Source organism: Colletotrichum fructicola, assembly GCF_000319635.2.
Source record: "Colletotrichum fructicola Nara gc5 chromosome Unknown KSG_Nara_v1_contig04, whole genome shotgun sequence".
Taxonomy (NCBI): domain Eukaryota; kingdom Fungi; phylum Ascomycota; class Sordariomycetes; order Glomerellales; family Glomerellaceae; genus Colletotrichum; species Colletotrichum fructicola.
In genome coordinates, this window is record NW_027094054.1 from 2,898,317 (window position 1) to 2,913,510 (window position 15,194).

The 15,194-nt window shown below is 53.3% G+C and overlaps 6 protein-coding genes across 6 annotated transcripts; 3 read left to right on the top strand and 3 right to left on the bottom strand.

Annotated features, from left to right (window-relative positions):
• Positions 1-2,174: 2,174 nt before the first annotated feature.
• On the top strand, positions 2,175-2,515 carry CGGC5_v007617 (uncharacterized protein; the record flags this gene model as incomplete). The annotated part of the gene is made up of 2 exons (XM_066151878.1): positions 2,175-2,378; positions 2,450-2,515. The coding sequence occupies 2 exons, from the start codon at positions 2,175-2,177 to the stop codon at positions 2,513-2,515; spliced, it is 270 nt and encodes an 89-aa protein (XP_066008642.1).
• Positions 2,516-6,001: 3,486 nt separating this feature from the next.
• On the bottom strand, positions 6,002-6,989 carry CBF1 (Transcriptional regulator CBF1; the record flags this gene model as incomplete). The annotated part of the gene is made up of 2 exons (XM_032034323.1): positions 6,002-6,333; positions 6,383-6,989. 2 exons carry the CDS (start codon positions 6,987-6,989, stop codon positions 6,002-6,004), a joined length of 939 nt encoding a protein of 312 aa, XP_031886639.1.
• Positions 6,990-7,080: 91 nt separating this feature from the next.
• CGGC5_v007619 (uncharacterized protein) lies at positions 7,081-8,209 on the bottom strand (the record flags this gene model as incomplete). Its single annotated transcript, XM_066151879.1, has 4 exons — positions 7,081-7,110; positions 7,729-7,796; positions 7,898-7,968; positions 8,172-8,209. 4 exons carry the CDS (start codon positions 8,207-8,209, stop codon positions 7,081-7,083), a joined length of 207 nt encoding a protein of 68 aa, XP_066008696.1.
• A 1,085-nt stretch (positions 8,210-9,294) lies between these two features.
• On the top strand, positions 9,295-10,651 carry FYV10 (the record flags this gene model as incomplete). The annotated part of the gene is made up of 3 exons (XM_032034325.1): positions 9,295-9,345; positions 9,401-9,940; positions 9,998-10,651. 3 exons carry the CDS (start codon positions 9,295-9,297, stop codon positions 10,649-10,651), a joined length of 1,245 nt encoding a protein of 414 aa, XP_031886641.1.
• A 1,079-nt stretch (positions 10,652-11,730) lies between these two features.
• Cnot7 (CCR4-NOT transcription complex subunit 7) lies at positions 11,731-13,291 on the bottom strand (the record flags this gene model as incomplete). The annotated part of the gene is made up of 2 exons (XM_032034326.1): positions 11,731-12,780; positions 12,842-13,291. 2 exons carry the CDS (start codon positions 13,289-13,291, stop codon positions 11,731-11,733), a joined length of 1,500 nt encoding a protein of 499 aa, XP_031886642.1.
• A 563-nt stretch (positions 13,292-13,854) lies between these two features.
• Positions 13,855-14,285, top strand: CGGC5_v007622 (uncharacterized protein; the record flags this gene model as incomplete). Its single annotated transcript, XM_032034327.1, has 3 exons — positions 13,855-13,868; positions 13,945-14,049; positions 14,117-14,285. 3 exons carry the CDS (start codon positions 13,855-13,857, stop codon positions 14,283-14,285), a joined length of 288 nt encoding a protein of 95 aa, XP_031886643.1.
• Positions 14,286-15,194: the final 909 nt, after the last annotated feature.

Here is a 15,194-nt window from a genome sequence, read left to right on the forward strand (position 1 = left end):
CACGCCTGCTTTGTCTCTCCCACTGGGAGGACAGTCCCAATTCCCACTGTATTCAGGGTCCTTCGGCAAGGGGAGGGGGGCACATACCCGGCCATGCATACAGATGACAATCTGACAGGTAACGGACGGGAAGCGATAGTGTGGGATGTGCGAGAGGTAAAAGACTGCGTGCGGAGGGGGTGGTGGGTGGGATGATGATGGGCGCCGGGGGGAGGAGAGGGATGACGGGGAGGACGCGGGCGCTACTGCGAACAGAATGTTGGCATGTTTAGTCGTATCCCGGTAGCCTGGGTCCCGTAAAAAAACTAGAAGTGACCCTTTTTTTTTTTTTCCTTACTGCTCGGGGAGTAATTTTGACGTGTCGGATGTCAGTTGGACCCCACCGAGAGGAGGGTAGGGTGCGGCGTTGGTCTTTTCGTTGTGTGATTCCGTGTCGTTTTTTTTGCGTCTCCGGCCGCACGGCGAAGGTGATGAAAAAGTGGCACCCCGGTCACCGGTGCCCCGCAGACCGGTCAAGAAGTGGATCCGCCCTCCGGCCAGTCACCGGTCGAGGCGTACCACCCCTTTTTTGGGGGTTGTCGTTCTTTGTTTGACGGGAAACGGACTGCCCTGCGAAAGAAGCACACGCCCCTCCACGAATACGATCCTTGTGGTTTTTATGTTCTCTATTTTTCCCCTGCTTGTTTGATGGATGACCACCACCACCCTCGTGCTTTCTTTTCTTTTTCCTCGAGGAATTTTGGTGGTGTTGTCGTGTGTTTTGAAGGGAGGGGGGGCGCTACTGGCACGGCCCGAGGATCGCTGCAGAGTGTCGTTGGCTGGGTTCGGTTTTCGATGCGTCGGTTCTCTTGTTTTCCCCCTTGAAGCACGCACACTCCCCCCCCACTCACACGTTTTTTGCTGTCAGTTTGATCTTTTCTGTTGGACAGGTGGGAATGGACATATGACATGGTTTGATTTCTTGTTTCTTGTGGTAGGGGGGACGGGGATGAGGTAGAGGTACTTTGGCGGGTTGCCCCTGGTTGTGTGGGTGATGGTGGGAAACGGTTGTGACGTGGGTTGGAGTCCGTTTCTGATCCAAATCAAAGATTGCTGCTGCGTCCTCTAAAGTCTGTTTCTGAAGAGTTGTTCAATCCGACCTTGGTCTACCGAAGTTGTTCGCCTCAAGTCTTTGGTTGCGGTATTGGGTTGTGTGAATAACATGGATTGGATAATCGAGTATTCGATTTTGTGAGAAAAAGAGAAATAAACCCAACTCAAAGCTGAGACGAAATAAGAATATCCCAGTCGAAGATTAGAGGAGTCAAACAAATCAACCAGCCCTTCGTGCCGGGCTGGCAATTCAGACCTTGCTGCCAATGATGCATGTCATCACACAAGGCTGTGCCCCTTCCCAGCGTTCACCCAGCTTACGAGGCCATGTTCATTGCCGCTACCAGATCCGGCAGGGGAATCTACACCAGAAACAAACAAATGATAAAGGCGAGGTTGTGATCCAAACAACAGATGATGGATCATTATGCCTCGCCAAGTCAGTTCAAAGATGGGGACGTTGTTTGCTGATTATGCATGTGTATTCACCTGCTATGCAGGCAAAAGGGAGGCTGTGGGGAGACTGTGACAAACTACCTGTTTCTTGCCGACCGAGTTCTTTCCCTTGGATCCGACCCCAATAATCCGACATATTCGGGAGAGCCGAGGCCCCCCCGTGCGGCCAACTGCGTTGCTACATGTACGGCATGCATTTCTGATGGCCCGCGGCTGCGGTCTGGTGTCTTTGGACGGATACTCGTATGACCGATGGTAGGAGTTCCGGTTCTCAATGGTGGTCTTGAGGGTCGCAGACCTAATAGAAAAGGATGGTATCACGAGGTGATGCATGGACGTTACGTCGCCACATTCTACTAAGGTGGCTGTCCTTCGAGCGAGTCTTCAGTTTCTAGAACTCGTCTTTTGAAATGCGATAGGATCAATGTACAAGCCTGTATACTGCCTTCTGGTAGTCGTGGAAGCGAAGGACATTTGTTGGAGGTAATCCAAACACCAGCACACCAACACACCAACAGCGGAGCAGGAGCAGCCCCTATCACTGGCAACTGTCTAGCACATTCCATTATAAAATCCAAGAAGTCTTGACCAAAGCAAACATTGTTTCAAAACACGAATGGATCGGCATGACTGGCGTTATTCACGAAACCAACCAAAAGACTCCAGGTCCGTCTATGCACGTGCTACTCTGTCCGCAGGAGGCAAAGACTGACCTTGAGTTCAACGATGCTCCCCGTCACTTGTATTCTGCGTTTATTGCCAATGGAATCGGAAGACAAAGAAAAGATGACTATTTCTTGTACACATCAACGTCAAACTTTGGTTCTGTCGTATGTCAAAACCGACCAGCCATTGGGAATAACGACGGGATCATGGTTAATATTGCTGATCGGAGAAATAGTTCATGCGCATTATGCAAGAACCGAACAAATTGATTTGGAGTGTGCATGCGGGGAAGTGGTCGTAACGTGGTATATGTACAAAATATTTGATTGACTTGCACATGGTGTTGGGACTCGGAGTCCGCGGTGGTTGGATTGTGGGGTGGTGAGTTGTGACTTCGCCCTTGAAGTTAGATGTAACATGGCTTGACAGACGCGTATGTACGTCTTTCTCGACTTGTCTTGCCACAGTGATATTGAGGAATACATCAAGAAGAACAGGGTTCTAGAAAGACGAATATTCTGACTCAACAGAGAGCGCTGCATAGCCTTCCTACTCGAGTCTCGCGTGATTCGAAGAGAATTCACACCTCGGTCATCAACAGAAACTTCCGGACGCAAAAACTGTTTCTTCCCGGCACCTTATAACATGAGGCTCAACTGAAAATTGATATAACATAGTGCAATGAGCGTCCAAACTGCCTGAGCGACCATGTCGCTGAGGATCGTCTGGGCGAGAATGACATCGTGAGTCTGGTCAACAGCACTAAACACTGGATTTAAACGTGATGTAAGATTGGGCAATATGCTCTGAAGGATCTGTAGCTGATATCTGGAAATATACAGTACTACATATCTCCATCAGATTCAGACCAGGAATTGTCAAAACTCCACGATGACCTAAGTTGATCTGAAAATCCACACACGGGTATTACATAGACCACCTGAATACGCCGATTGATACACCGGGAGAAACAAAGAAAGATAGTAAGCCCGCGGGATAGGACCGAATCCCTCTCTAGTGACGATGCTTGCATGTCTCTGGCGGGGTGCGCACGTTCGACGTAAGGCAACGGCCAAACAGACAGGGCCCCAAGTTATTGCCCTAAGAGACGAGCTGAGTTGTCCGATGCCACTTTTACATGTTGTAAAGTACCTCGAGATCATTCTGCCCAGGGCTCTTGTGATATTGCTTTAGATTGTTTAGGCGGGTGTATGACGGTCGTTTTCTTCCTTCTGGTGAGATGAAGCATCTATCTGAATGACGGATTCGGGTTTTGAAGTATGAAATTGATGACGGCATCTACTTTTGAGCAGAGAGCAGACGCCGTATGGGTTCTCACCACCTGAATGGCCAGATAAAAAAAATGATACACTGTCACTAAAGGGGCGAATACACGGCAGAAAATGCGAAACAGCGGTGTAAAGCAATTGTATTGCTATGTTGACCCCATTAGCGGTACGTCTGATCGCAGGTTGCCCTTAGACCTGGGCAGATATCATCTTTGCATCCAGACGCGGGTCCATCTTCTAAGACAACTAAACCGCGGTGGAGCAACGAGAGATGCAGACTATGCTTTTATCTCCATAAATGTGTATCACTGTCAACTTCATGACATTCGGGGCTTTAGAGGATCTCGTTTAAGACATAGGACGTAGCCGGCTGAGGAAGGCCGCTTACCATACATGACTCCAGTACATTAGGTTCTAGGGGGTGCCGAAATGAAAGAATGCGTGGTTTCTGGTCTTAATTCAATTTTCTGAGAAGCTGTATTCAAAGAGTCATCGTTTTTTTAGACTGTAGCTACTTAACATGACGGCACCGAAATGTCAAGGTGAAGATAGCGATCCTCTACTCACGGATAGAATAAACAGCGAGCAGTCGTCAACGACGGAGATATTCTCAAGTGAACCGATTCATGGTTTCTCCAGAGACCTGTTTGGACAAGCCCCTCGGCTCGTATCCCTCCTCGCCCTTACGATTTCAGGGCACCTAAACGCTGGATATCTTGAGCCGATGACATTGGACATCATTGAAGCACACTTTTGGATCTTTAGGTACTTTATACTCTGAAGAAGCTTCAGATAGAACAGGTTACGATGAGATCTCCAAGTGAGAAGATCCGCGGTAACGGCGACAGAATGTATTGTCAACATGAATGTGTCATTGCCTTGAGTGCTTTCTGAGGTCTCCTAGGAAAGCACCTATCCTGGACGACGCTTGTCACCTGTCTGTCCTCAAGATTGCGCTGGGAACAACACATACATCTTCGGCATCGCAGATATAGGCGACACATGGCAGTGAGGACGAAAGACAGCACCCAGGACTCAATCAGCGTTTTGCATTACATGTTGTTCTTGGTATAGGCCTGGTTTCGTGGCGCTACAACTTATACTGGCTGTGAAGACTGGTATCTGGGGCCCACCAATGGCCAGCAGGAGATATTGAAGTAAACCTTCGGGGCAAATTTGACCGTGCAAATTTGTAGCAGCCTCAAATAGGGCGGCAATAGACTATATCCGAAGAACTGACATACACAGCAGGCCTTGCTCAAGGGTCCAATACAGTAGCCAAGAAGCCTCGCTCTGTCTATTAAAAAGCCAAGACGCAACACTTGAGGCATCGTAAACAAACCAGAAAGAATAATCAAGAGGTACCATGCGGATGGCTAATAAGTCGAAAGCAAAGCAACCCTGACTGTCCGCTGCCGGGATCAGCCAATACGCCATTGTAACAAACATCCGGTACAAGGCGTCAGACCCCACCCCGGATAAACCGCCGGCGAGAACGGACGACAGAGAGATGAAGAAACCGCAACAGCGTCCCTTTAGTCTCTTGTATGACCGGGAGCTTAGATAGTCAAAATGATGGACCCCCATCTTGCCTATTTGCAGCTGAGGAATCACCTAGTTGACAAATTTCCTTGGTGAAGTCTTCAGAAGGGGAAATCAACCAGCCATTTATAGATCGTCGTTGCATGTGACATCGAGCGCGATTACGTCGGGCTCATTACTTTTAGAGGGCACGAGTCCGCATACTTTAGCATGACCGGAATACGTGCCCTTTGAGACCATTCATCGTAGACCAGGCACAATATTTGAGGCCAGAATCAATATTATTTCTGCCTCAAAGATAAATAGCCAGCGACTCAACCAGAGAAGCGTAACCTCCGACGCCAAGACCGGGCAGACGGGACGTCCGGCCGTATGCATGACTGCTCAAAGAAACCCGAAATCCTACGATACCATCACGAAACCTCCAACGCTTATACCAATTGATACGCGTAAAACAGAGTTTGAAGGGGCTAGGGAGCAATGATTCATTATAGACTATCTGTCTGTCGGATGTGACATCCATCGTGCTTTATAATTGAGTAAAGAACATCGAAGAAAGCAGCTTAGGGCTGCTGAGGGGTATAAGTTGAAGGGAAGGAAGGAGGCGCGGTGTAAGCCTGGTTTTGGAGCACCATCAGGTAGTACCTGATTCTTGCGTCCTCATCCATCATTTGCTGATAACCGACGGCAGCGGATTGAGAAGCCAGCTGGCCAGGTTGAAGGGAAATCGAGGTTTGGTGCTGGGTAGGGAGTCTATTGGGAGGCTCAACACTGCCAACCCGATGACCGTCGACGGAATTAGAGGGAACGTTGCGAGGTGTCGGAGATGAGCTAGACTTGACTTCGGGAGACTCATGACTTCTGCCCGAGACCTCCGAAGTCGTGTCAGGTAAAAAGGCCTGCTTGGCGGTAGGGCGCGGCTGAGTGCGAGGCTGGGAGCTGTCGGCCTTGACCTTCTAAGTTGCGGCAGCTGGCTCATCCTTATTCGCCTGAGGGTACGAAAGACCAGCATTCTGAGCAACGCGTTTCCACGTCTCTAGTTCCTTATAGAGACGTTCACACTCTTGCTTGAGCTTGTCGTTGGATGCACTGAGCTCTGCTATAGCTTGCTCCGTCAACAGCTTCTCCAGAGTCCACTTCTCGATGTTCTGGTTCTCGTTCTCCTTGAGCTGGTTGATGAATGTGACGGCGCGCTGGAGGATAGATCCCTTGTTCTTCTCGCAGTTGGGCACGATCTTGGCGAGTTCATTAATGCCCTCATTGATCGTCTCACGACGACGGCGCTCCACTGTCCACATGTTAGTGTACGTTCAACAAGTAAAGTTAGGCGTGCTCACCCTCTTTGTGGTTGTCCTTGCGCATCTTGTGCCACTCCTCCGAGCCAACATCGGGTTTCTTGGCTGATGTACTGGCAGATCCGGTGGAGTAGCGATGTTGAGGCGGCTGGGGTGGAGGAGGCTGATGTGTCTGATGAGGTGGTTGAGGCACACCCTGCACTCCATTGGTAGGCTGAGGAACGTTCGGCAGTGATGACATGAGTCCATCAGGGGAAGGGAAGTGATCCTGGTGAGGAGGCTCATTGGCGGCCTGAGCAGCGAATTGCTCTTCAGTAGTGGGCGGAACGTGGAGAGTGGGATACATCCCAAGAGCGGCAGCCGCGGTGCTGGACGCATTGGCCGGGTCGGCGGCCTCGGAGTGCTCGGCGGCAGCGGCTTGCTGGAGGGCGCTGAAGTCGGCGACATTAACGCCATTAGCGGCGGCGGCGTTGGCGGCCTCGATGGCATTCTCAATGAAGGCAGTGGTGTCTGCATCAGGTCCGGCGCTGGTGCGCTTGCCACGGCCAGGACTCGTAGACTCCGACATGTCACGCTTGCGCTTCTGACCAGGAGAGGGTGACTGAGCCAGCTCAGACAGGTCTGGGTGGTCGCTGAGGACTTCGGCCATCGTACTTATGGGGTGAGGAGGCCACCAAAGTTTTCGTTGGACGAAGAGGTGGTTGATGGTAATCCTAGACAAGCGTCTACAATTCAGAGTTTTAATCAGCGCCCAAGGTTGGTTGATGAGGCTGACGAGGTTGTTAGCATCGAAAAATCTGACTGCACCGGGATGGGAAGCAAGAGGAGGTGCCAATGGGGGAAAAGGTGAGACGAGGCACTCTGGACGGAAGGTGAGACGAAATTCACTGCGGCTGCAGAATCCGGAAGGAAGACGACAGCCAGCCTAGTGCAAGAATGATGAGAGCACTTGCCCTTTGAGTTGACGTTCCTGCTTTAACGCTCAGGTCTTGTCGACCAAAGAGCATTGTCGAGTGAGACTATGAATGAGCTGAAGGGAGGCAGGCGTAGCAGGCATTTTGAGGGCATTCAGTCCTTCAGACCGTGCATCTCACGTAGAGGAGCAGTAGATATAGGAGCACAGGTAGTGGTTCTTCCTCTCATGATAGATTTGTATCATTCATCAGTTCTTGAGAGGATTTCTCAAGATCAATCGCTTGATTGTGGTTGGGAAAAACATCGCGATGCGCGTCGCAGAGGATGGGCTTCATTCCAGAAAATAGCGCAAGCGACAGCGACAGACGCGCCCTCAGAGAAGGGCAGGCCTGCGCGTTGCATTGGCCGTGTGACTGAGAGAAGCGATAGGGCAGAGAGGAAGATCGTCAGGAAAAATGGGACAGGTCGCATACCTCTAGATCATGTGCTTCGCAGCGTGGTCTGGGCGGTGTAGGGAGGGAGCTCCAGATCACGGGTTTTGCTGGAGTTCACGTGTTGGCGGCGTGATCAAACTCGTGATATCGCGCGGCGGCGGGTGCGGCAGCTGGGGGGCCCTTTCGCTCCGGATGGGGCCGGTTGTACCGTTGTAAGTGTCGAGGTTCAGGTCGAAAACTCTCGAGGACGAGTCGAGAAACTTCACGCGAAATGCAATTCTTGAAAAGAATCTTCAGTAGTTCGAGACGAACTGCAGGCTTGCGCTACTCTTTTAATTCCTGGGCAAGAGCAGGTCGGGGTGGTTGAGTCGGGCTTGTCGATTTGGGGGGGAGCAGCAGCGCAACGACGGCGGGAAGCTCTGGTCACGCGGCAGAGGAAGAGGGTGAACACGTGCAAAGTGGGTGAGGCTGGAGATAAATACGCTTGAGAGCGAGGAAGGATGCAGGCCTGAGGCAGCATTTCGGACATGGCCAATCAGCAGGCCGAAAGCCACACCCCCCAGGCGCCCGGCTGGCCTGTGGGTGCCAGCGTACTCCTTCCGCGACTGCCCCGATCCAATCCCGTTTCTTCAGAGGGGCACACGCTACAGCAGACTCCCCGACCGAGAGACATGCAAGTGATGCTTGTCGCGTCTTATCGACGACGCGCCTTATCGTCACCCGCGACTTGTTAGTACAACACACAGCACGGCCGAAGCTATCCGTACGGGCTACGGGCCAGCAGCAAGCTACGACAGCACCGCATAGCAGGGGTAGCTCCGACCGGTCTGAGGAGTGTGGGTTTGTTAGCCTCTGGCTTCGGTACAGTGCACCCAACCATCGCCTGGCGCGTCAGGAAATGCCGAGCCTCGCCAATCACCTGATGCCGCCGTGGGCTGCCAGCATGAATCAAGTGACTGATGGGTTGTGAGACATTCCACTTTGAAGACGAGCACAGCGTCTGCATCGGCCAAGATAGTCTCGACCGTTGTGAGTCGTCGCCTCGTTCGTGTGTTACCTGCTTCATTCTACCACCAGTGATCACGACGGTGACTGGGGTGCTTACGAGAGACGGGAGGTGGGGCTCCAGAAAGCTTCAGGGACCTCGGCCTTATGTAAGCGGGTGCGAGCCACAGACATGGTCTGTGCACAGATAGCAGTCCGTCACTTGTGGGGTTGGAGATGAAGCATCGGAAGTGAAGCACGAGAGCAAGCTGTGAATGACGTCCTGGCAGGAGAAGTTGACGAGCGAGTTTGACGTCTTGATCAGTGAACGAAACTAACCCAGCCCATGAAACTTGCTTGAAAACTTCCCGCTCCAAGGTCAACTTTCATATATCTAAACAGCCACCCTGGCCCCGCCACATTGACATCGGCCCGGATAACGTCAACGTCGTTGGCGCCGTATCAGTGCATCTGTGCTCCCAGCTTCCACTCAATCCCATCTCCCGAATTCCCGAAGCCACAGCGCCGACGACCAACACCCCTCCGCCGAGGAGGCCTTTCACCAATAACTTTCCAACTCGCCATTGAACCCCGCGAGAGCAATCCTCTCGAAGCTCCAATATGGCAGACCACGAACATTCAATAATCAAACACCAAGACCACCTCCTCCTCGTCCGTGCCACCTCCTTGCCCTCCCGTCTCGATCTGGACTAACCCATGACACCAGGACCAACCCCTCCTCCGCCTCCCCTACGAACTCCTCCGCAAGAACTTCCGTCAAGCCCACTTCACAGTCGAGAAGGACTCGACAGCAATCAAGTCCCTACTCAAAGAGACAGCCACCGCCTCTGTCAACGGCCGCGCCTCCCCCGACGATGTCCTCAAGAACCTCGACACAATGATCGCCCGCATGCGCGGCGTAAAACGGAAACTCACCGCCCATGCCGACGAGGAGGCCCATCTGACCCGCCAGGCCGGCGCCAGGATCTCACATCTCGGCGACCTGTATGGCATGCACTCCGTCGACGACGTCAAGTATGAAGCGTGGAGCCGCGCGCGGCTGGATCGTCTGCTGGTCGACTACCTCTTGCGGCACGGCTACAACGAGTCCGCTAAAGCCCTGACAGCGGAGCGCGGCATGGATGACCTCGTGGACGTGGAGACCTTTGTACAAATGAGTCGGATCCAGGAGGCGTTGCGAAATGGAAGCGTCGTAGAAGCTCTTGCATGGTGCCAGGATAACAAAAAGGAACTGAGAAAGATGGATGTACGTTCTCTCCCTCAGCCACCAGCCCCCTCCAATAATGCTAACGAACCATGTCAGAGCAACCTCGAATTCATGCTCCGGTTCCAACAATACATCGAACTAGTCCGCACCCAGTCCCAACCAAAGCTGCTCGAGGCAATCGCCCACGCGAAGAGATACTTGGTCCCGTTCAAGGCGACCTACCCAGAAGAGCTCCGCAAAGCCTTCGGCCTCCTCGCGTACCCACCGAACGCCGCCAACGCAGTCTACTCCGACCTCTACAGCCCAGACCGCTGGAACACCCTCGCGGACCTCTTCACCCGCACCCACAACTCCCTCCTCGCCCTCCCGTCCTTCCCGCTCCTCCACATCGCCCTCTCCTCCGGCCTGTCCGCCCTCAAGACGCCGGCCTGCCACTCGGCAAACTCGTCCCACGTCGCCCCCTCAGACGCAAACACCGCCACTAACGCCTCCGCGACGGCAGGCACCCAGTCCGTGTGCCCCATCTGCTCCACCGAGCTCAACGACCTCGCGCGCAACGTCCCGTACGCGCACCACACCAAGAGCTACGTCGAGCACGACCTGCTGCTCCTCCCCAACAGCCGCGCCTACGGCAAGGAGCGTCTGGAAGACTACGCCAAGAAATCGGGCCTCCCGCCGGACCAGGTCAAGGATCTGAGGACCGGCGATATCTACTCGGTGGACAAGCTCAAGAAGGTCTTCATTACATGAGCAATCTGCGCTCCTTCGAGAGGGACGAAACGGCGTTTGTCCTCCTCGTTGTGTGTACCACATCATTATGCCTTCACCAGGTTGCAGGTCTCTTTGTTACAGCGTAAAAGGTCATTTCAAATGGGTTTGGAGTTTCAGGCGCAGCGTCCCCCTTTTTTTTCTTGGAAATTTCTTAGAAGCCAGGCAGGTTTCAATCGAAGAAGTACAGTTGTACCAGAGTGTGTCTAGACAAATCCAATCAAAAAACACCCGTTAAATCAAAAGTGTAGTCACCGTCATACGTCTTTCGCAGACGGACCGAATCAGGATACATCATCAGCAGCAGCACTGTGAACAACTAAACACGCGTTTTAATTGCAGTCATTCCCCCAACCCCACCGTTTGATCCAGGTATTGACAATACAGTACATGATTAAGAGAAGTTTTATACGCTCGTCCTCTCTTATCTCGCTCTCTCTCAATCCCGCTGTGTCTTCTTCCTTCTTTAGTTGGTGACAGCCCGATTTCCTTCCTTGACCCTTCCAGCACCGCAAGCTGGGTTCACTTTCCAGGCTGGTAATGCATATATAGCTTTCCATCCATCAACGTCCTCGATGGCGTTTGTTATTTGTGTGTCAGTGTGTTTGTGTGTTTCCCCCCTTTCCTTGAAATGAAAGAAAACCATGAACACCGCCCCACTCCTTGGTCCAACCCAGGTTTCCAACAGCCGTGCTCGTTTTCCCTTTTTTTTCTGACGTGATTCATGAAACCAGGACCTTCCCGAATCCCAACTCCATATCGAGTCCGCGCACACAAAGACGTTTGACCGAAAAAGACGAAACGAGCCCAGAAGGATGTTGCTCACCCCTCTGGAACCCGCCTCAAACTAGATGTACTCCCGAGGCTGAGCTTGTTCGACATAAAGAGTGGATAACAGCCCGTGGACCTTCAAGATAGAAGAAATATTATGCAAAACCAAACCCAGCGAGGTTGTGCCCCTGAGAACAAGTCACCATGGCCAGTCTCAGGGTACAACACGCGCCAGAACCCTAAAGTATCCCAGTGTGGTAATAGTAATGGGCGTCCGGAGGCTTAACTCCCTAACTTCTGCCTGCAAAGGCAAAGTTACCGAACACGCCGCCGCCCCCACCCGGTGTCATCGGGCCCATCGATAGGCCGTTGGTGTTGTGGGATTGCGCGGCGGGTGTGCTCACAAGGCCGACGCTAGCAGTGTTGGGCGTGCTTGGCCCGCCGTTCTGCTGGCCGTTGGGTCCCTGGTGCGACTGGTCCTGGTTGCCGGCGTTGTTACCAAACGGCAGCCGTTCGAGCACCAAGAGGTCCGGAATGCCGAGACCCCACACCTTGCCGACGTGCTCTTCGGGGATCTCTCCGTTAAAGATTTTGTCGCGCATCTGGAAGAAGACCTTGCCCGTGAGCAGAGAGTCGGAACCGGCCTGATGCGCGTTGCCCACACGCTTGATCTTGAGGGAATCGGCAATGTTCTCGAGACCAGACTTGTGCTCGAATTTTTGGAGGATGTCGGCGCTGCTGGGGTCGCTAGGGGTGAGAAGTCCCGAGTTGTGCAGTCGTATGGCATGCTTCATAAGGTGCTTGACATCATAAGCTGACGGGAAGTACTTCTTCATGACTCCATCGAAGTCCGCTTCGTCGTTGGGAAGGTCGTTGCAGGTGAGGAGCTTGGTGAGGTACCCGAAATCGTAGCCACCGTGGAAGGAGATCCACTTTACGTTGTCGAAGCAGACGAGACCGGACGGGATGAGGAGGGAGGCGAATTCGTGAGGGTCGATACCGTCTCTCTCGAGGAGAGCAAAGTCGATGCCCGCGCTCGATAATGATTCGATCGATTTCTCGTTGTACATGTCGTCCTTGACGGAGAATTTGAAGTTGAACTGCCAGGCATAGGGGAAGGGACCTTGCGACGCGGCCCTTTTGCCCGCGGCACCTAGTTCAATGTCTTGAGTCGAATTTGGTCGCGCAGGAGGCGTTTCGCCGTCTTCGTTAAACAGTGTCAGCCCGATCTGGATGACTTTGAGCATATCAACGTTGGTGCGCAGGCACTGGTAGTGGTAATCGCTCTTCCCCCTGAAAGAGCCCATCGGCCGTGACACCACGCCTGGAAATTCGGTATCCTACGATTGACAGTCGTCAGTTTTGGTCTTCCCGAGTCTCGGGGGCTGAGTCTCAGCTAACCATGGCAATATACGGGTACTTGTCGACGAGCTCCCTCAATACGGCCATCTCCTCGACAAGGTTATGCTTCCAGACCTCACGTATCCTTCCCTTGTTCTGGGTCGTTCGCGCCGGCGCACCGCCATGGTCGAGCCCAAAGTTGTGCTGCGGCTGGCCGTGCGGTTGCTGCTGCAAGTTCGCGGCGTGGAAGCTCATGCGCGCAGCGTGGCTGCTGAGGCTGTTGTCGGCGCCGAGGGGGAAGCCGCCGTTTAGACCTGGAGTGCCGCCGAGAACATTTCCGTTCGTAGAAAAGGGGCTGATCTGGGCGTTGGCGTTGAGGTAGGAGGGATTGCCGCCGAGGGGAGGCCCATGGTTCGCGGCATGGCCTTGGGCGGCGTGGGAGGGGAACTGCTGGTGGTAAGGCGATATGGTGTTGGGCCCGCCAGGGAACCTAGGGATCGGTGGCGGCATGCCAGAATATGCCTCCCGAGAAGGGGCTTCAAGTTATATATGAAGTGTTGCGAGTCTACCGCGATGTCGAACGATGTTTCGTCGGTCTCTGAGGGGTTGTGGACGATCCACGGCCCTGCATTTGCGTCTGGGGTTGAGGAGGTACGGGGGCTGGCAGCAGAAGAGCGCCTTTGTTCTCCGCCGCCGGTCGTCGGAACTTGGTCTCGGTGGGTGAGGTGCGTCGTCCAAAAGGTTCGATTCTGCGCGTGCTTCGGTATCGTTGCGACGATTGATGTCTGTTTCGTTCGTTCTGAGTCGTGCTATGCGATGGGCGCTGGGTAAAGATACGTCTGGCTGAGCTCGGTTTTAGGGACAGAATGTGTGTCTACGAGCCCAAAGGCTTGCTGAGTTGACCATGGACGGAGGGGTGGTCTGTGCGGGGCCCCGAGCCAGACAGGTACGTACCCGCGGGACTTTCCGACGACAACATCTCAAAGATCTCCAATCAGCTTCCTTCCAACTCGACTGACCACAACCCCGAACCGTCCATTGTTGTACGGCGAGACGACATTCACACAGCAATCATGCAGCCATCGAGGTATGCCCCTTCCAAAGAGCTCAATTGACTTGGTGCATTCGAGACCAGACGACTAACGGACTCCCTCCGACCATAGGATACTCAGGGCCGCCCACGGCCCGAAGCCCAATGTCACCGGCTTCGACATGAGAGCCTTCAAGGAGGCCGCCGGACAGCCCAGATACGATCCTTGGGAGAGAGCGTTAGTGCAAACCACTGGCATGCGGGTGCTTGCGATCTTTGGACAACCGCTGACGGTCGAGATACAGAGAGTCGTGGAGATACAAGGGCCCCTTCACGAGGTTCAACCGATTCAAGGGATCCTTCCCCGGCCTGGGCATTGCGACCGTCGCTTTCGCCGGCTACTGCGCGTACGAGTACTTCTTCCTGGCCGATGACCACCACCACGGCGACAGCCACGGCAACGACCACCACTAGAAGGGCGGCTTGGAGGGGAAGCGAGACGGAGGGGAGTTGCTCCGCTGTACATTTACCTCTCGAGTCGGCAGACCGGCTCGCTGGAAGGGTGTAGACGAAGACGAATTGTATTCCCGCGATCAAGAACACTGCCGAATATGACTCCGAAGGTGCCGTGATGTTGAGACTGAAGAGGCAATGGTGTGGTTGGACGGTGTGCTTTGCGATCGAAGCATTCAAAGCTCTGGTCTAAGATCATGCCCGAATGCCCCCTCTCAAAACAGAAGGCGTTCTGTATGCATTCGTCGCCAAACCACGGCGGCACCTTTCCGGGCTCGCTGGTTTATATCTAGAGGCTATGCGAGGCAGTCAGCCCTTGAACATTCATGCTCAAACCATAGAAGCTACCTATCAATCTTGTGGTTTTGTATTAGCTGCGATGAGAATCGAACAGTCAGTGCGTACCAGTATGACATATTTGCTTGCTTCAAACCTGTACGGCTCTCATCCTCACAGGATGTGTTTGCTTAGAACTACTTAGACTACCAAGCGGGTATCTACTTGAGCGCGAGCGCTAGCAGGGTTATCGTAAAGTCCCCAAATCTTTGAAAAGCGAGCATTGAGGGCACATTAGACACACTCACAAAGACTGGTATCATCATTATCGTAAATGCATCTAGCAATAGACCGACCTCCAGGTGCGTCAGCCTGTGAAGTGTGCCGCCCCCGCCAGAACCAGTGTGCCGCCCCCGCCCACCGAACCATATGGTTATTCGTCCTGTAAGACGGTTCCTGCATGGGCGAACACACTCCGCCGCATCTACAGGTTGGAATTAAGTTTTCAGTCATCAAGGTGCCTCAGCCATCTCACTAAGCTCGTATTACCACGCAGCAAATGCTCCCTCCTCAACAACCGACCTACTCCGAACT